This window comes from Triturus cristatus, chromosome 9, assembly GCF_964204655.1.
Source record: "Triturus cristatus chromosome 9, aTriCri1.1, whole genome shotgun sequence".
Lineage (NCBI taxonomy): Eukaryota > Metazoa > Chordata > Amphibia > Caudata > Salamandridae > Triturus > Triturus cristatus.
The window spans coordinates 1,274,921,130-1,274,942,167 of NC_140592.1; the positions used below are offsets into that span (position 1 = coordinate 1,274,921,130).

The 21,038-nt window shown below is 49.6% G+C and overlaps 1 protein-coding gene across 9 annotated transcripts in view; it reads right to left on the minus strand.

Annotated features, from left to right (window-relative positions):
- The window catches only part of RALGAPA1 (Ral GTPase activating protein catalytic subunit alpha 1), a 717,351-nt gene extending 701,756 nt beyond the window's left edge, over positions 1 to 15,595 (minus strand). For 8 of the 9 annotated variants that reach the window (XM_085627453.1, XM_085627449.1, XM_085627451.1 and 5 more), the window contains exon 1: positions 14,043 to 14,282. In XM_085627453.1, the coding sequence (XP_085483579.1) occupies positions 14,043 to 14,148 (106 nt within the window). In that variant the 5' untranslated portion in view covers positions 14,149 to 14,282. Of the gene's footprint in view, positions 1 to 14,042 lie in introns of all 9 variants that reach the window. The other variant, XM_085627452.1, reaches the window with a different exon arrangement.
- Positions 15,596 to 21,038: the final 5,443 nt, after the last annotated feature.

Sequence of the window (21,038 nt, forward strand, 5' to 3'; positions counted from 1 at the left end):
CTTTCCACTCTCCAACTTCCTGATGTATTGTTGTGAATTACAAACCCTGTGTTCAAATAGGTGGCTGCCACGGAAGGGCATGTTTATATCTGGAGCCTGCACATCTGGTCTAACTCCTGTGATTCTAAACCACACAAATACAGCAAACACTAGTTTGTATTTTTTAAATGCTAATAAAACATTTGAAACAAAAAAAAAAAAAAGGAAGGAGGACATTGGAGGAGCCTTCATGCTGAAATGACAGACAGACCACACTAGACAGAAATGGGTTTCCAACAAAGGTCCAGGTGAGCTGAATCCAGGCCAGATTTTCATGCTATTCACCATGATAAACTTACATACAATGACTTTCTATCAAACTCACTCTCATAGTCTGTGCTATCATGAAAATCCTATTGATCTGGTTCTCGTCTTACAAAGGACACCCCTGGTATAATCCATTGAGCAGACCATCTCCCTTCCCCGATCAACCCACAGTGACAACCAATGTTTCAACTATTTCATACCTGGGAACATAAGACAGGATCAAAACAGGGCCCAACGCAGAGTAGACTAGATGAGATGGAGAGGGCGTGGAAATCCAGGAGGACTGCAGCAAAGCAACTCATGGAATAGCTTTGTAGACGCCAGGTCAGACCCAGTGTTAGGGATTTTTCATTAAAAGACTTCGCAAAGAACAAACGACCCAAAACGTATTTAATCCCTGGAAGGCTTTGTATCCTTGGCGAAGGACTCCACGGACCACAACCAAAAGAAGAGTAGGCTGACACCGTCGCCTCATCCAAGGTATAGAGCTCCCTCCAGATGTGTAACCCTAATATGCAGAACAAAGAAACTCACATTGTGACTGAATGAGACCAGAGCAAACGGTTCTCTTATAGACAGCTGCTTTAGGTGTCTATGGTGTACATCTAGTAGCCACAGTGTGCACTTCCAGACCACCACACACATCACTCCAGGTGCGCTTGTGACTGCCGGTTTAATTCCAGAGTTTGAACAGGCCATGTACGGCACCACACCAACGTCCAACATGTGTCGGTAAGATTAGTCCTGGCCTGCCACTAAACTACTCTACAGATAGGCCGTGTACCCTGAACATTCCCTTCGGACCCAATGCTCCGTGCGGAGCATCATCTGAGCTGGGCCTCCATGGTACCACGAGAGCAGGGACTGGAGATAACCGAGGACACGTGCGCCACGGTGGGAACTCTGCTGCTCCCAGTCTGATGTTCACTTCACCAGGATAACCCTTCCTGGCATGAAGGGGGGTGTAAACACACACGATCACTCTTATGGGAGTAGTCACTGAAGCAATGTCCTAGTCTCGTCAGTGTATCAGAGAAGCTTGAATCCCAGCGCCCTGAGTTGTCCGTGGTCGGTTTAATACGAAGCTGCAGCAGTCAGACCAGCTGTACAATGGCCCAACACTACACATACTTCAACTTAAAGGGCCTACTGCCTATAAAATATGCTTTTTGCAATCAATGAGTCAGGCCCACAGCTTTTAGAATATCTTTTCCGAATAGTGTGATGAGACTTATAGCAATGGGCATACCTTTTCCCAATAAGCCAATGAGAGCGGCAGCGTGATCATTGGCCCGTCACCAGCACCAACTCAAGGCTACTGCGATGCGCATGTCTTTTGCCACAAGGCAACCATCGGGCATAGAGTCATACAATTACAATGATAGAAGAAACGCAGTTGGCAAAACATAAAACCCATTTAAAAGGTTCAAGGGGGCTTGTCAAAGTGAAAATCATCTACTCACAGGCTCTGTCAGAGGGGGCGACTAAAGCCCTTGCTACTACAATAATCCGTGAGATCACAGCAATACAACACCTGCCTACAGGCTTTACCACAGGGCAATAGCAAGCAACTCTTACAGGCCTGCTGCGCTTGGCATATCACCTCCACAATAAGAAAAACCAGGCCTACTGCGTTTGTTGCAACCTTCATAATAAACAGACCAGACCTTTGCCACCCGATATAACTTCTCCTAAAGAACCAATTAAACGTCCAGCCCTCACCAGTGGCTTGTAACTGAAACTAACTTCTCGGTAACTTTCCAACATATTAACCGAAAAGCATACAGTCCGAAAACACAAATATAAACAAAACTTCAACTGGCAAAACCTTATAAACCCCTCCTAGGATTGTTCCATATGAATTATAAGCGGGGTGACTAACACCACAGCTGTCACCTACTATTGTAATCTGAGAGATTCCACGAAAAAAAATAGCCAACAGTGTGTAACAACTCCCACGGAAAGGCCTACAGGCTTTAACATGCTCTTCACAATCCATGGCAGATCGACTGCCTTTGTCTTGGCTTTTCAGACCATGAGAGCCCAGGCTTCTGACTTCTCCCAATGACCCAATCAGGCTAGGCGTACGTCCTTGTTCACTGCTTTGGCACCAATCCCGACTCAGATCTGCACCCCAAGGTCCCCAGACCTCTGCCCCCGCACCCTGGGACCCGGAAGCTGCCAGGCTGACTCTGGTGCGGTTATCAGTCAGGCCACATTCCACAAGGGAAGCTTCCGCCTCTCCCCGCGGACCACAAGAGGCAGGTTTTCTATCCCAAACAAGATCCTATTTCTGTCCCACACTTGGAGCGCGACTGTCAACAAGGGGAGGAGATCAGATGTGTGTGGGAAACATCAGAAGATCCAGGCAGCCAGGAACCCGGAGCGGGAGCCAAAGCACAAGAGGGTCCTTGGAGCTGGCGCCAAGAGGCGAGCACCAGACATAAACAGGCGCTAACAGGGGGCGGGGACCCAGCTCTCTATCCATGGAAGCAGCAAGCGTGAGGGGCTCGGTGCGAGGGGGTCTCACTGCACCCCACCTGCAGGGGCTGGGAGTGCGGCCACACCCACCTGCAGGACCTGGGAGTGCGGCCACACCCACCTGCAGGGGCTGAGAGTGGGGTCCGCACCCGCCTGCAGGGGCTGAGAGTGGGGTCCGCACCCACCTGCAGGGGCTGAGAATGGGGTCCACACCCATCTGCAAGGCCTGAGAATGGGGTCCACACCCGCCTGCAGGGGCTGAGAGTGGGGTCCGCACCCGCCTGCAGGGGCTGAGAGTGGGGTCCGCACCCGCCTGCAGGGGCTGAGAGTGGGGACCGCACCCATCTGCAAGGGCTGAGAGTGGGGACCGCACCCGCCTGCAGGGGCTGAGAGTGGGGTCCGCACCCCACCTGCAGAGGCTGAGAGTGGGGTACGCACCCATCTGCAGGGGATGGAGGTGGGGGCCACACCCACCTGCAGGGGCTGAGAGTGAGGCCACACCCACCTGCAAGGGCTGAGTTGGGACCACTCACCCACTGCAAGGGCTGAGAATGGGGTCTGCACCCATCTGCAAGGGCTAGGCGTGGGGGCCACAGGGTGCCAAACAACACCCCACACCCACTGCAGGGGCTGGGAGTGGGGCCACACCCAATCTGCAGAGGCCCGGAGTGGGGGTCACAAGGTGCAGAACTACAGCAGCAGGGAGCTCGGATCCCGGAGTCTAACACTGGTTCAGACGATCCCTAGGGACGGCACCAGGACCAAGGGAATAAGATACAGGGGTCCTGGGCAAAGAGGCGCTGGGATTCAGGGCAATAAGGCGCTGGGAAATCCTGGGCAATAAGGCGCCGGGAAATCCTGGGCAATAAGGCTAGAGACAAGGAAGGGATAGATAGATAGATAGATAGATAGATAGATAGATAGATAGATAGATATATAGATAGATAGATATTATTCAGTTATAAAATAACCATCAAAGTGCATACAAGCCAAAAATGCAATAGTATAAGCACACAACACATGATACAATCAATCATATTGAAAAATAATTAGAAAGATAATTATCGTCTCACATTTTTGCAATGTAACAGTTCTAATTCATCATCATTCTTTAAGAACAAGGTAGAAAGCAGCATACAAATCTCATATAATATGGTAGGAGGTATACCGCCAGAGCACGTTTCATAAAGTGACCGTGCGTGGTACACCCAGATCAGATGTGCAAAGCTAAGTAGCTAAAATACATAATTCATAAAAACAATGAGCAGTTTGAAAATATTTACCATCTACAATCCACCACAGTCAATTCCATGGATCAACATCTTCATTAAGAATACGGAAACAGTACGATAGGACCACAAAGTGACCATGCATGGTGCAAAGAATACTGATGTGCACACAAAGCAATCTAATGAAAAAATGTAACATATTCAGTAAACTCAGTATTAACACATCGTTAGGCAAGTCATTTTAGAATTGTTGTTTTCCTGAACCAAACAGCTTGGAGAAACCTACTAACTGCAAATACAATTTTTTTCGTGGGGTCACTTTTTAGGATCCTAAAGGCTGCCAAATGACTTCTTGTTCCAATATCACGACAAACGCGCAGAATCCATTTATGACGTGCATTGCAATACACAGAACAGACAAACATATATATTTCGTTCTTGTCACTCAGGCCATATGCAGGGCATGAGGTCAGATCTTGGGTCGAGCACCATTTACGAGGAAGAGATCCACGTCTAAAACGTATAAACAGCCTCCTAGTCAGTGGCGGGGACATTAAAGCTTAAAACTTCTCAAATACTGGAGATAATTTGAAATCTAAAAACATGTTGGTCAGGAACCCAGTTGGGCTAGTGGAGATATCTATCTCATTTATAAACCCAACATCGAGCTTTTATCACCATAAGATCGTTTTTACAAATAACAGTTGGATCATCCCGACAGCTTTACATGCCAAGTGTGCCCAAACGGCCTCAAACAAATGTAATCCAAGGGATATCCACTTCAGGCACCAGGAGCAGAGAATGATGCATCGAGATCAGCTGCTTCAAGCTTTGGTCACTGGGACAAGGCAATAATAATCTCAACTCGGGATGTAGACTTGTGGCTAGAGCGGTCGACCTCGCAGCTGGGGAACCGGGTTGATTCCGGGCAAATCACTTAATCTCCCCGTGCCTAACGAAAATGAATGTGTCCATCTGTAACAAAACTGGTGTTCATGTAAAGTGCTCTGATACCTTCAGGTAGAGTTTGCGCTTTATAAAAATCTATTTTTTTTAAAAGGAGAAAGGGAAAATACATGTTTCCCATTGTCTGGCTCAAAATATATCCTACCACTTGCACAGGCCATATTAACAAATGCAAACCTAGCCACAACCTAAAGGACTAAGTCAAACCTACTGAAACCACAGATTAAGCAGCAAACCCAATATAAAAACACAGGCGCGTTCAAGCCGGCTCCAGCATCTTTCCAATAACCATAGTACTGGACATTCCAGTCTAAAAAACACAGGCGCTCTCTGCCCATCGAAAGCAGTGGCCACCTGTCCCATGCCAAAAGCAACCCTACCCTCAAATGATTTCAGAGACCTGCTTCAACTTTGCCAGAAGAAAGGTTTTCCAGCATTGAGAGATAATGTTCATTCTATAATCTTAACATTCCTCTGCTGTGTTTACCTTATAAGATTTTCTGTGCAAAGTGACAAGCATTTATAGAATTTGTGTGTGCAGTTTCATCTTTTTCATAGTTTTTCTAAGCAGAGTGGCATTGCACAGGGAAAAAAAATTAACACCAAATGTTTTCTGCAAAGTTTGTGTCAGATTTCAATAGGCTGATAGTAAAAATGATCACGATGTGTGGCCACTCTTTCTGCGACCAGTTTCGAATTTTGCGAACCGACCTATGTGCCAACTGGTCAGTACTTGTGAGGTAGGTCAAACAGCAACCTACTACGAGTTGGAGTTATGCAAACTGACCAGCTGGAACCCAGGTCAGTTCGCCAAATTTAAAAGTGGTCGCAAAAAGAGCGGCCACACATCGGGATCATTTTTGCTACCAGCCTATTGAAAATCTGACCCAAACCTCGCAGAAAACATTTAGGGTTTTTGTTTTCCCTGCGCAATGCATGGATATGTGTGCGTATATATAATCAGCTAAGTCAACACATCAACAACTTCCACCAACTAGATGACTTCCAATCTCGGTTCAGACCTGGGCACAGCACTGAAACCACTATGCTACACATCGTTGATGACGCCCTCCAAGCCCTCGATCAAGGCAAAACCTTTCTCCTAATCCTCCTTGATCTATCCTCAGCCAGTGGGTTCGGAGGCATGTGGAAGTTCTCAAAATGGAGAAGGGGCGGGCAGTGGAGAAGAAGCAGCATGGAGCAAGGGGGGGAGAAGTAACATGGAGAACGGGAGGGAGGGTGGGAGGGGGAAGAAGCAACACAGAGAAGGGGCGGGAGGGTGGGAGGGGGAAGAAGCAACACAGAGAAGGGGCGGGAGGGTGGGAGGGGGAAGAAGCAACACGGAGAAGGGGCGGGAGGGAGGGGGAAGAAGCAACACGGAAGAGGGGCGGGAGGGAGGGGGAAGAAGCAACACGGAAGAGGGGCGGGAGGGAGGGGAGGAAGCAACACGGAAGAGGGGCGGGAGGGAGGGGGAGGAAGCAACACGGAAGAGGGGCGGGAGGGAGGGGGAGGAAGCAACACAGAGGAGGGGCGGGAGGGAGGGGGAGGAAGCAACACGGAGAAGGGGCAGGAGGGAGGGGGAAGAAGCAACACGGAGAAGGGGCAGGAGGGAGGGGGAAGAAGCAACACGGAGAAGGGGCGGGAGGGAGGGGCAAGAAGCAACACGGAGAACGGGAGGGAGGGGGAAGAAGCACCACAGAGAAGGGGCGGGAAGGAGGGGCAAGAAGCACCACAGAGAAGGGGCGGGAGGGAGGGGCAAGAAGCACCACAGAGAAGGGGCGGGAGGGAGGGAGAAAAAGCAACACAGAGAAGGGGCGGGAGGGAGGGAGAAAAAGCAACACAGAGAAGGGGCGGGTGGGAGGGAGAAGAAGCAACACAGAGAAGGGGCGGGTGGGAGGGAGAAGAAGCAACACAGAGAAGGGGCGGGTGGGAGGGAGAAGAAGCAACACAGAGAAGGGGCGGGTGGGAGGGAGAAGAAGCAACACAGAGAAGGGGCGGGTGGGAGGGAGAAGAAGCAACACAGAGAAGGGGCGGGTGGGAGGGAGAAGAAGCAACACAGAGAAGGGGCGGGTGGGAGGGAGAAGAAGCAACACAGAGAAGGGGCGGGTGGGAGGGAGAAGAAGCAACACAGAGAAGGGGCGGGTGGGAGGGAGAAGAAGCAACACAGAGAAGGGGCGGGTGGGAGGGAGAAGAAGCAACACAGAGAAGGGGCGGGTGGGAGGGAGAAGAAGCAACACAGAGAAGGGGCGGGTGGGAGGGAGAAGAAGCAACACAGAGAAAGGGTGGTGGGAGGGAGAAGAAGCAACACAGTAGGGGCGGGTGGGAGGGAGGGGGAAGAAGCATCACGGAGAAGGGGCGGGTGGGAGGGAGGGGAAAGAAGCATCACGAAGAAGGGGCAGGTGGGAGGGAGGGGGAAGAAGCAACACAGAGAAGGGGCAAGTGGGAAGGAGGGGGGAGAAGCAACATGCAGAAGGGGTGGGTGGGAGGGGGAAGAAGCAACACGGAGAAGGGGCAAGTGGGAAGGAGGGGGGAGAAGCAACATGCAAAAGGGGCGGGTGGGAGGGGGAAGAAGCAACACGGAGAAGGGGCGGGTGAGAGGGGGAAGAAGCAACAGGGAAGAGGGGCGGGAGAGAGGGGGAAGAAGCAACAGGGAAGAGGGGCGGGAGGGAGGGGGAGGTAGCAACACGGAAGAGGGGCGGGAGGGAGGGGGAGGTAGCAACACGGAAGAGGGGCGGGAGGGAGGGGGAGGAAGCAACACGGAAGAGGGGCGGGAGGGAGGGGGAGGAAGCAACACGGAAGAGGGGCGGGAGGGAGGGGGAGGAAGCAACACGGAAGAGGGGCGGGAGGGAGGGGGAGGAAGCAACACGGAAGAGGGGCGGGAGGGAGGGGGAGGAAGCAACACGGAAGAGGGGCGGGAGGGAGGGGGAGGAAGCAACACGGAAGAGGGGCGGGAGGGAGGGGGAGGAAGCAACACGGAAGAGGGGCGGGAGGGAGGGGGAGGAAGCAACACGGAAGAGGGGCGGGAGGGAGGGGGAGGAAGCAACACGGAAGAGGGGCGGGAGGGAGGGGGAAGAAGCAACACGGAGAAGGGGCGGGTGAGAGGGGGAAGAAGCAACACAGAGAAGGGGCGGGGGAGGGAGGGAGGCGGAAGAAGCAACACAGGGAAGGGGTGGGTGGGAAGAATGAAGCAACAGTATCTCAATCACAGCTCGAGCAGCAGATGGGCACTAATCAAGAGAAAGCAATCTGTCCATGGTCCATACCTCATAGAAAGAAAGGAAAAAGACACCCTGCACGCACTGGCCAATTAGGAGGCAGCAAAGAAGCAGGACAATGAAGCGAACAAATGGTAAGCAATAGGCCCTTTATTGTAAACTATACCCTTTGTAGCGGCATAGCATGCGCTGTTAGCAGACGAGACCTAAAAACATCCACAAGTCTCAGCATTTCCTGTTCCTTTGAGAATGTGCGCTACTACTCGATAAATACTTCAGAACAAACCATTTAGTTTCTGGGTCCCGTTAGCCAAGGGAAGAATAGAGATATTTCTACTACAAAAGCATTCCTCCCAGGTGGTTTCCTTTCCATATTGAAATAACCCTACAAATGGGAGGTTTTACCTTACCGTGTCCTAGGACTAGTAAAGTGTTTACTCAAAACAGTTAACCCCCAGGATAGACTAATACCCGACTGACGATAGACTGCTATAATGTTGACACATATTGCTACTGATTATGGGGCAGATAGCAAAGATTTTGAGAACTGTTTTACAGCTGTGTGATGCGCCGCATAGATTTCGGATGGAATTATTACACTTTGGGCAGCAAACAACACTGTAGGATGTGATACTAAGAATTTAAGACATTAGAAATCCAGCAATGGGCTACTTAAAGCTGACAAACGTGCAAAGGTTGTTCTCTGCTATCTAGTGACGACCCTTCATCCTCATGAAACCAGGTCAAAACGTTTGTAGTTTTGGGTTCTCCATTACAACAGGTGTATCTTGTACCAATTAAAACTGGTTAAATGCATTGGCTTGTTAAACAAAGCTCAGGACCAGTCATGTGTATTGAAGTAAGTGTATCTGGAGGATGTAAAAAGACTATAAAATCACTCAAGGAATTGACATAATTCTGCTAACAATATGATCTGACAGTAACGTATGAGTTTCAGAAATTACCCAAGCCCTCCCAGAGAGAACAGAACACCTGAAGAAAACTTTCACCTGCACATTTACCAAAACATACAAGAAAGAGACAAAGTCAGCAAACAGTGGGTGCTGCCTAGAATTAGGCAGGCTCTGCCTGGTAATACGCATTAGGAAACAAGCAGCGTCTAGGTTTTCAGGTCCCCAGCTCAGGAGGAGGAGGCCACTCTCGAGAGAGTGCAGAAATCCCATGAAGGCAATGCATTAATTACATCAAAAACAGCTAGAGGCTAGCATAAACAGGCCTGCTGTGGAGATGCGTTCGGAAACTATAAGCAGAGCCGAAACACACGGACCAAAACTAACCATGTTGGGTACAAAATACAAGAGATGTTAAGAAGGTGACACAAACGGAACGTAATCCCAGACACACCATTCTCTGCAACCAATGTGACAGAGCAGAGACCCAAGTCATAAACAATAAAAGGGGATTGGGGAGGACAGGAAAACCAAGACACACCCTCCATATAACTAGTGTCCACAAGCTGGGATTCATTTTAAACCAAGATTTGTCTTGAGGACGTTCTCCGGTCCAAGAGGTGGTGCTTAGGGATTTATCATATAAAGGACGACGGCCCTCACCAATCAAGATGGCATGCTTCCTCATTGGGCCCCCTCCTCACCACAAACCTCATGATTGGCGGGTGTGATGGACTAAACTCGTAGCTCTTTAAAGAGGATGTAGGTTTTGTAGAGCTTTTTTTTCTTTTTAAATAGGCAACTTTCAACTAATTAGGTGAACTGGAACCCTACTTATAATAACAAAAAATAAAAAAGCTATTAGCTTTAATGCTGCTTCCCATGTGCATCGAGAAAACAAGAGGGTCTTTTAAAAATACAGAGCCTTGATATACTATCAAGAAGAAGAGCGAGAGCTCTCGAAGTCTGGATAGTAGGAGGCTAAAGCAGCCTTAGGCACCTGACTAAGCAGGACTTGAGGATCCAGCTGGACAGAACTGTTGACACACATGATTTGTCCAGGGTCAAAGATGAGTCATTAACAATTTTAGGTAGTCGTTTTCCTGACTTAGCTGCAGAGTTAGTGGATTTCAGAGGCCTGAGCACTGGACACTGGTAGATTGACCACCATATCCCTTGCATCTAAACACGAGTCGACACTAGGCAGTGGCTGGCAGACCAGAGGCTTTTAGTGAGTTGGTAAGGATCAGACAACTTTGTAGGATAGTTAAAAGAGCGTCCACTGATGCCATCAGTGGCGGACGCAAAACGTTAAAAGCCACGTGGCATAAATAATTGACTTGAATTAGACTGAGCAATCCAAACTTACTTGATGGCATTTTGGGTGTAGTAGGATTGTTGCATCCCCCCTCAATGGCACCCAACTCCAAGAGAATATTTAACAACAAAATCAGGACTGAGAGGAGCATATTTCAGCACAATTGTCATATATTTAGTTAAAGGTCCTGAGGGGGTAAGTAAATACTCTAATTTGATGGTGGTAGAAGAAAGCATTGCCCTGGCCTGGAGTGTTCTGGCTCAAACTGCCCAAGAGACCTTTGTAAAAAAACAGTGGTAATCAGTAGGTTTGTCAGCACACTTTCTATGCAAATTGGGTAAGGAGTTATATGCATTACAAGCAGTTAAAGTATGAATTCATGCATTGTCACATGGCCCATCTCTTTTTAAACTTTACGCAGAAACTTACTTCATTTCATGTTTCTATCACGCTCCTTCGAGTCGTATTTTATGACTGAGAATGTATTTGGAAGAAGTAGCAGAGCCAGAAAAAGCCTTCGGCTCAGATTGTAATGCGGCCACTCAACTACATCGACCTTACGGGATCAGGCAGCAGACAAATGATTCCAATATCACTGGCACGAGTCCTGGCGGCTGTAGGTTCGAGCACGGAAATGAATCCACACAATCATGAAATAACAGTTTTAGCACCAAGAGCCCTCGGAAAAATAACGGAAAAAACAGAAGCAAGCCTCCCAATTTCAATCGCTCAAATGTCAGCTTTTTAAAACGGTTTCTGAAATGCAACCAATTCGTCAAAAACGTGCTAACTTGTTTCTGAAAATACAGGCATCTCAACATGAAATACATGTTTATTTTGCATAAACAAGCTCAATTCCCACAGGCAGAGATGTGTTATTTTTGTTAATGAAAATACTGTAATCCATAATATCAGATTTTCATTTTAGTAAATCCATTTGCTCCTCCATCATCAATTTGTCATTTTCACTAAGCACTCATGTACTATGCCACACATCCGGTCCGGATTTAGGAAAACTTATAGCACCGAGACTGCACTAGTGGAAATGGTAGAGGCAATCAGGGAATGCCTGGACACGGGCGGCAGGGCGGCCTTGATATTGCTTGACCTCTCTGCCGCCTTTGATACAGTACCCCACCAACTTCTTCTTACCCGTCTCTCAAACATTGGCATTGCCGGTTCTGCCTTCGATTGGCTTAGATCTTTTCTGGAGGAACGCTCTCAGCAGGTCTGGTTACCACCTTTTTCTTCGACCGCCAGAAAAGTGTCTACGAGAGTCCCTAATGGGCTCTACCCTGAGCCCTTTGCTTTTCAACATCTATCTGACCCCCCTAATTTTTCTGGCAGAGGAGCTGGGGGCTAAAATAATTGCCTATGCCGATGACACCCAGCTCCTATTTACCTGGAAGGACTCCGACTTGTCGACATCTTTGTTTCAGAACTGTCTCTCATCTGTATTTCAGTGGCTTGCTTGTGCCCAACTGAAATGCAACGAGGATAAGTCGGAGGTCCTTCTGTATGGCTCATTCCCACCTGCCTTCAGAGAAATTATGTGGCCGCCAGACTTCCCTCGACCTAAGTCAGAGGGCATTTCTGCTAAGAACATGGGGATCTGGTTTGGCGAAGACCTTCGGTTTTCGGTGCAAATTAAGAAACTCACCGGAGTTTGCTTTGGCACTCTCAAGTCACTCAGAAGGTTCTTTCCCCTGCTTCCCAGGACTGCCAAGGAAATGGTCGCCCGTGCACTCATTCTTTCTCGCATCGACTATGCCAACGCGCTATACTGTGGCATCCCAGGATATTTGCTGAGAAAACTGCAGACCATACAAAATGCCACGGCTAGACTTCTATTTAACATCTCTGGAAGATCTAGCGCGAGACAGCACTTACGAGACCTGCATTGGCTTCCGGTGGCCCAAAGTGTGCAATTCAAAGTTTTTATGGTGGCCCATAGAGCCCTGCATGGTTTGGGGCCTTTGTACATTAGGAAGCGGTTTGGCTTCTACGTCCCCAGCAGAGCTTTGCGCTCAGCCGCCCAACATCGGATGAATATCCCTCGATTTCGCAGGTCACGGTTGGGAGGTCAGTCCGTCTCTGTTAAAGCAGCTATGGCTTGGAATTCTCTCCCACTGGAATTGCGGCATATTGAGGATCTTAGACTCTAAAGAAACAACTTAAAACTTTTCTCTTCAACTAGCTGATCCATATTCTCCACTCCATTGGGCTTTGATAACTGCACGCGCCAGGACACTCTTGAGTATTTGAGCGCGCTATAAAACTCTCTATAACATAACATGACATGAATAGATTCTGCCTTTCACGGCCTATATTATAATCATCATTATCAAAACCCAAGCATGTCCATCATCTGGCAGGAATTGTCACCATTGGTGTGCCAGAGAAAGCCATAATGAGGTTAAGAATGGTATTGATATGTCAAGGATGGGCACCGTTATGCCACTCCCACCATTATGCAACACATTATGTCAAGAACACTATATAGTATAATGCCACAAAACATGCTACCAAGAACACTGACAACAAGTGGAGGATGGCCCACTACCATAACACAGATAGGCGGAACGCACTCAAGAAAAGGACAATGTTAGGTATGGGCAGTTCCCAGTAGGTCTTCTCCAACGGTACCCCCACATGCCCACCCTGTCAAACACATGCATACACAAGGAATCCCCACCAAATATGATGTGCATGCGTTGTAGCAGAAGATGGTAAGATGTGAATGGTCACATTAAGACAAGCAGTGGATAAGCTTGTACCACACTACAGTGAAACAAATGGCAAACCCCTTCAGCACAGACAGCCATATTCATAACACACTACACAGAACCATGACAGGATCTACCTGGTCACTATCCGATGTGAGAGTTACGCAACAAAACACCAACCACTGTATTTTCTTATTAACCATCTTACACAACGTGCGTGTGGTTGTTGTACAACACATAAGATAACGTTGCAGATGGTACGGAGGAGAAAACGTTTGGCCTAGAAGTAGAATGTGCGGGGAGAATGGATTGCATCCTAAGCACCCAGGCGAGGAATGGTTGGAATCTTTGTTTCTGCAGCCCTCCATCTATGTTAATGTATGCTACATCCTCTGACCCCCCCAGTCCAGGAAGTTGCGGGTAATTTCATTAACTGGCCAGAATGCCTTAGGGCTATTCAGGACAGATGGAGGCGCAGGGCATCCCCTGGGGAGTGTTCAGGAAATCATTCCAGGAAAAGCGTTTGGATATTCCAATTTTGCTGCCAAATTGGAATAAAGGCAGGCGACACTATGTGTTTCAAATTGGGGCATGCTTCCATAAGTTTTTACAATACTTCAACAAATGAACTGCTGATCTAGTTTACAATTAACGAAACCATGTGATAAAATTGCGATATGCTAAGGGTTTGTACATATTTCACGATACAAATTCTGAGCCTCCACTTCGGTGCAGCTTATTCACAAAAACAGTACTCCGTACTTTTAATGAAAGGGTTAAGCCCTCAAACTCGCTTTCTTTGATGGATATGAACCGAAATGAGAATGAAGATTTATCAGAACATTTTTTGGGTGCAACTATTTTTTTCTGTTCATGCACGCAGATCTCACCAATAACAATGCGCAGATGCTTCAGTCGAGTTAGGACATCCTTCTTGGAATCCAGCACCTTCAGTGTTGATTTCTTGACATCGCCATGAGCTTTTTTGGAAAACATCCCGCTCCCGGATCACCGTCCCTGGAGTGCGAAGGCTGGTCTGAGAGTTCAGGTCTACTTCGCACCTTTCCGGGAGGGCATGAGTGTATTCCAGGGGTGGGACACAGAAAATGTGCCCGCCACTCTGTTGTAGGTATTCCTAAATAAATCCAAGCTAGTAGGAAAGCGAGTTGTCCAATAACAGTGCCTTGAGGTTGGGATAGTGACTCCGAGTCTGTTGATGATGTCGCCTTTCTTTGTATTCTTTAGAAAAATATATCAATCCAGTGTCATGACCTCAATGGTGTTTCCGTGAAGACCCTTGAAGAGGCATTAGGTGTCCTGGGTTGCAAAAGAAGGGGTGCAGAACCCCGAAAATGCCAAGAGATGTGCGTGTCCCTCTGGTAGTGCACACGGATGATCCCAGACTTGTTCCTGTTGTTACAGGGAAAGGGTGGTCTGGGGCTATGAGGATATTCTGCCAGTCTAAGGGAGCAGTGGGAGTCTTTGGCGTATGCAGACCCTGCTGTGCATGCAGGAGCTTGAGGGATGGGTGGAGACACTGGGATGTCAGGTACCAGTGGTTACCTGGAGTTGCAGGTGTCAGATCCTGGCAGAGGACTGGTAGGGTAGGAGGTACAGAAGTGTGGGTAGAGTTCCAGGGGTGAGTAGGGGGTCCACGGGGTGCAGCACAGGACTGGCAGGGTAGGGGGTACAGCAGTGTGAGAACGGTAGTCCTCTGGATGAGGATGGAGGTCTCTTAGGGGATGGCAGAAGACTGGTAGGGTCGTGGGCACAGGAGTGGGGGGGGGGGGACAGGAGTGTGGGGGTAGTCCTCTGGATGTCGATGGAGGGCTTCTAGGGTGTGGTAGGGTCAGGGTGCCTGGGTGTCTTAGGGTTCCTGGGGTGTAGTAGGGTCAGGGTGTCTCAGGGCTCCTGGGGTGTGGTAGGGTCAGGCTGCCTTGGGGCTCCTGGGTTGCGGTAGGGTCAGGCTGTCTTGGGGCTCCTGGGGTGTGGTAGAGTCAGGGTGTCTCAAGGCTCCTGGGGTGAGGTAGGATCAGGGTGTCTTTGGGATCTTGGGGTGTCGTAGGGGTGTCTTGGGAATGGTCCACTGCTGGGTGGGGCAGGGCTGCCCCGTAGGGTGTGGCAGAGGACGGGCCGTGCCTTGGGTGTGGGTACAGTGGTTGGAGAAGGATGTCCTGGGTGGGGGCCGGAGGGCCCCAGGGGTCAGAGGTGAGTAGGGTCAGAGGTGAGCAAGGTATCCCGGGCTCTTTCTCAAGTCCTGCGGAGTCGGTCCCGCAGGCTGCCGATGCCAGCACTAGGTCAGGGGTGCACAAGCCATCCTCCCTCTGCCTCGCCGGGCGGGAGGTTCCCGTGCTCGGGCCTGACCTCCCGCCGCCCTAAGTGGACCTAAAATCCCCCTCTGCCCGCTCTGCTTTCCACTCTCCCCGACTTCAGTACCGAAGGCAGCAGCAGCCAATAGGGGAGCCGGATTATACTGATTGACAGGCTCGAGGGCGGGAGTGGGAGGTGCTGGGCGACTGTGCTTCCTCATAAATCCTTCGATTGGCTACAAAAAAATGACCCACCCGGAAAAGATGGCTAAAGTGTTCCGGAAGTTACCGCCCCTTCACCCGGAAGGGACTGTCCAGCCAGACGCGAGCCGCTATCCGAGGCTCTAGGATACATACAGAGCAGGCTGCGGTTGCTTGTGGTGTTCGGGACCCGGGGAGGCGGGCGCGGGAGAGCCCAGGGGTGGAGGAGCCCCGGTGAGGCGAGCGCGGGAGAGCCCGGGGTGGAGGAACCCGGTGAGGCGGGCGCCGGAGAGCCCAGTGGTGGAGGAGCCCCGGGGAGGCGGGCGCGGGAGAGCCCGGGGTGGAGGAGCCCGGTGAGGCGGGCACCGGAGAGCCCGAGGTGGAGGAGCCCGGTGAGGCGGGCACCGGAGAGCCCAGGGGTGGAGGAGCTAGAGCCTGGAGTGGAGGAGCCCCGGGGAGGCGGGAAAGGCCTGGGGCGGAGGAGCCCCGGGGAGGCTCGGGAGAACCTTGGGAGGCCTAAGGAGCCCCGAGTAGACGGGTGCTGGAGAGCCGGTGGTGGAGGAGCTCCGGGGAGGTGGGAGAGCCCGGGGGTGGAGGAGTTTCGCTTAGGCGGGAGATGGCGGAGGCGCCCCGGGAGGCACGGGGTGGGGAATGGTGGCCTGGGAAGTGCCCCGAGGGTGGGTTCAGAGCTGCCCCGGGGCTGGGGGGCGGAGGAACCCCGGAGAGGTGTGGGAGAGCCCGGGGATGCATGAGAGACCGGAGGAACCGCTGGGAGGCGTGGGTCGGGTCTGGAGAGCCTGGGGTACCAGGAGTTTTGAGGATTCGCCCGCGTGTTCTTCCTCATGACGTCTCTGTGACTGGTGAGGGTAAAATTAATGGAAGTAGACGAGGTGTAGCATAGGATGAATACTTTATTGATCAGATGATAAGTCTCAAGGGGGGACCCCACTGTTGTACGTTCTAGTGTTTCGTGGTCATAGAGACGAGTGTCTCGTTCCCTCTGTGTCACGTGATGCCCCGTCCAATCGGGACGGGCGGCTCTGTGACGTGGAAGGGGGCGGAGACACTCGAAGGAGAGCGCCAGCGCCGAGCATACATCGCCGCTCCTCGTGGGCCCTTAAATAAGACATATATGTTGTAATTTCATCTAATAAACCTACACGCTGTTACTACCACCACCCAGCGTCCTCCCTGTTATTCCTGGCATAACAAATGGCGACGAGGGTTCTGGAAGCTGGGCCCACGAGTGTCTCTCCATGCCCTGCTGTCCTTGCCGATTGAAGCGGAGTCCTCCCACGTGGGCGTCTGCTGCTGAAGTCCTTCCCTGCTGCTTCTAGTTCTTGCTTTGCTGCCTGCCTCCTTGCCTCGTGCTTCTTCTGCCTGTTGCTGCTGTCTCCGGCCCTGAGTGCCAGGTACTTTCTGTTGCTGTGGGGTCTCGCCTGGCGGTGTCTGCGCCTTGCTTGGTCCCCATTCCTCGCGCTCACGTTCTGCCAAGGCTTGGGGTCCTGCCGCTGCGTGGGGGCGCCTGCTGTCCGCGCCACGTGTGCCGGGTGTGCTCAAAATGGCGCACGGAGGCAACATCTGTGTCCCGCCTCTCTTCTTGGAGGTCCCCGGCAAGCCATGCATGAAGTGGAAGAGCTGGTTGAGAGCTTTCGAGAACTATATTGTTTCCATTGATGGCACGGGGTACTCGGCAGAGCGGAAGAAGGCGCTGCTGTTCAGACTGCTGGGGAAGACTGGGCAGGAGGTCTTCGACAGTTTGCCTGTGTTCGTGAATCCGCCTGGTGTTACCACTCAGCTCAACGCGTACCAGGAGGCGGTGAGGAGGTTGGAGCTGCAGTATGCTGAAGAGACTAACATCATGGTGGGGCGCCACAAGTTCGCGCTTAGGAAGCAGGAAGAGGGGGAATCTATCGAGGAATATATTGCCTGCTTGCACGTTCTGGCCCAAGACTGTGAATTTGCGGGCATGACGGACACTTACATCAGAGACCAGGTGGTGTTCTACTGCCACTCCAAGAAAGTGCAGGAACGATTACTGACATGCCGCGATCCTACGCATCAGGAGGTGGTGGCCATCGCGAAGGCCATCGAGAGATCTGAAGTGACCTGGTTCCATAGGATGATGTGACACAGCAGACGTAGCCAGGATATGTCTTAAGTGTATTTATTAAGATAGTTAAGTCCATAGTATAGCCCCACCAGGAGCAGCCTGCTAGCTGCTCAGCCCATCCTCTCAACTGTCTCTCTCACACACCAACATTCTAGTCAGGTCATCATTCCACATGGAACACTCACACTGGCTGAGCAGCTAGTTACAATATACAGGAGAACAGTAAACCTTATATGAAGATACTACAATATCTCCCTTCTTTCCAATTGACACTAAATAAAGAACACTAAAAGTAGATAGTAACTAAACACAAAATATAAACAAAAGATAAATAGTCCAAAACCCAAGGGTAAGATGAATTAAACATACCACAAAAGGGAACCAGACTATAAAACGAAAGGAAAAGGATAAGAAAAGGATGAATAATAAGAATGAACTATCACCATCCTCCTCTTATATTAAGAATTTAAAGAAAACATTAAACTCACACACAATCCCCAACCTCCTCCTTTAATGAGACACAAAAAAAACGTTAAACTACCAGACGGAGATAGAAAAAGCACCACATAAGATACATAAAGGAGAAAAACCCTAAAACAAACTATAAAATGTATTGGAACCCAATACGACTTACATAGGTGGACCCAACCCCCCCTATACACTGAGTAGTTAATGGGATTAACCCAACACTAAAACGTAGGTGGGACTATTACCCCCTAAACACTGAATACTAGGTGGGACTAACACCCCCAAAACACGAAGTATATGGGACTAACACCCATTACTAACTTAATAGGTGGGACTAACACCCCCTAAACACTAAGTATATGGGACTAACACCCATTACTAATAGGTGGGACTAACACCCCCTATGCACCGACAAGAGAGTCACAGCATGACCAACACACAGAATAGTAGACAATGTGCATCACAAAGTGACTAATACACACTACACGACCAACACAAAAAAATGAAAATGGTACAAAATCAGAACACCACCCTAAGTATGCACAAACATTCTCACTAGAAGTGCAGTAATAAACTGTGACCAAAACCATTCTCACTAGTAGTGCAATATTAAACTGACCCGCCGGTGAGCGATCTCTCACACTCTCACATAGTGCACCCCAACATGAATTTTCCATTAGATAGCATCAAAGTAAAAAACTTTGCATACATATTTAACTGACAGTAAATTGGTTCCAAGTGACAACAACCAGGCTCAGTAAAGAAGGAAAGCATAAACAAGCATTGCAAAAATGCACACCCACAGTTAAATGTACACAAGAATATTAAAAATTGCCACACACATATTGCATAGTAATACAATAAAAAACGAAGCTTCCACCATCAGACTCCAAGTACAGGAACAGAAAAGTGTGGATAAACTTCACTCGGACTGAAAACAAAAGAACATTGCAGTCAAAATCAAACTTGGCACTAGGTGGCAGCGTAACACTGGGCAGTGAATACAAGAAAATACCTGAAAACAAGATTACACCATTAAGTACAATCCTACGCTGCACTCGAGAAAATAAGAGCTCCGATAACCCTTCCAAGTTTGTTCTCCACATTTCGATAAAGAGATTTCTTCATGTGGCAGTTTCATGTGGCAGTATCTTGAAATCCTGGTGTGGAACGCGAAGAAGAAAAATAATATCCTGGAACCAGATGGTAGTCACCTTGAAAATAAAACAACTTTCACTCGCGGCCGGTGTAGAAAAAAAACAGCCTCATCCTAATTCACTTTGAAAACGACATTCCCTTCAGGCTCCAGGCTCCAAATAACCCTGTTGCATACAACGTTAGATGACGCCGTGCTGGGTGGTTGTAGGCGAGAAAGTGCGCCCAACATTGCTGGTTAGTAAGGCAGAGACGGAGGAGAATTCTTATGCGTCACTGAACACTGAAAGTCAGAGAATCCACAAGAAGGTGAGTGCGCGCGCTGAGCATGGCGCACTTTGTTATTTTAAACACCAACAGGACGGTTGAACTTCCAAAAGTGTGGGAGACGGCTGGGGCCCAAAATATGAGTAAAAAAAAATAAGAAGTCCACTAATGCAACCGCAACAAAAATGATTGAGTGACAAAAATACACCAAACAGTTACCATACCAGACTTGCTTCATTTGAAGTGCAGGGCCATGTTTACTAATCTCTGCGCCTGAAGTAGACATAGTCCACACCTTGATGGGAGGGAGCAGAAAGAGACAAAATGTAGACATTTTCTACGTTGTGCCCACATCTCGATATAATACCTTGCGCAGCCTGTAAAAACCTGTATCATACACAGTCATTCTTCAGGCACCTCCAAAGTCGCGCCAACACCTGGCAGTAAACAGGTTTATCGCAGGACAGCTGTCCATGTGAGTCTTGACGTGTGCTGCGCCCATGTAGCTTGCAGACATGTAGAAAGCCACATCCAAGTACTAGACTTTCCATGCAGGCGCAGGACTTGTGGGTGTACGCACAACCAAACGGTACAGCACGCTGTTGTTGGGGCTGTCCGCAATATAGGACAAACAGTACCACACAGGGATCTGGGGTTAGTAGCACTCCTCACCAGAAACACCTCTTCCGGTGACAGCTCCCCAAACACTTACTTCACGATCATCAAGTGGCCCTCCACAGTCCAACACAAAGAGACTGCAGGTACTTCTCCTACACGACTGTCACAGGGGCCAGCAGCCTTCAAAAGACACCAATCTTGGTTGCGAAGACATCCACAAGGAGGCTCTTTGACACAACACCTCGAAGTAAAAACTGGACTGAGGCAAACCTCTGTGCTGCGCTAGGGAACAGCTTGCAGCTCCACTCCTCACCCCAACTGGCACATGGAGGTTTGGGCGACCGGTGTTGTGGTCACTGGTGGGGCTCACGGTGCCAGGTAGTTTCGCCAAATGAGGAGTTTCTTTTCTTCAGTCCAAATTTCTTCAAGACACACCAGTTTAGTTACACACCAGTCTGTTGAGGTTACACGCACGGTTTCTTTAGTTCAACTCGTCGCCAATTGAAGTGACCTGGTTCCATAGGATGATGTGACACAGCAGACGTAGCCAGGATATGTCTTAAGTGTATTTATTAAGATAGTTAAGTCCATAGTATAGCCCCACCAGGAGCAGCCTGCTAGCTGCTCAGCCCATCCTCTCAACTGTCTCTCTCACACACCAACATTCTAGTCAGGTCATCATTCCACATGGAACACTCACACTGGCTGAGCAGCTAGTTACAATATACAGGAGAACAGTAAACCTTATATGAAGA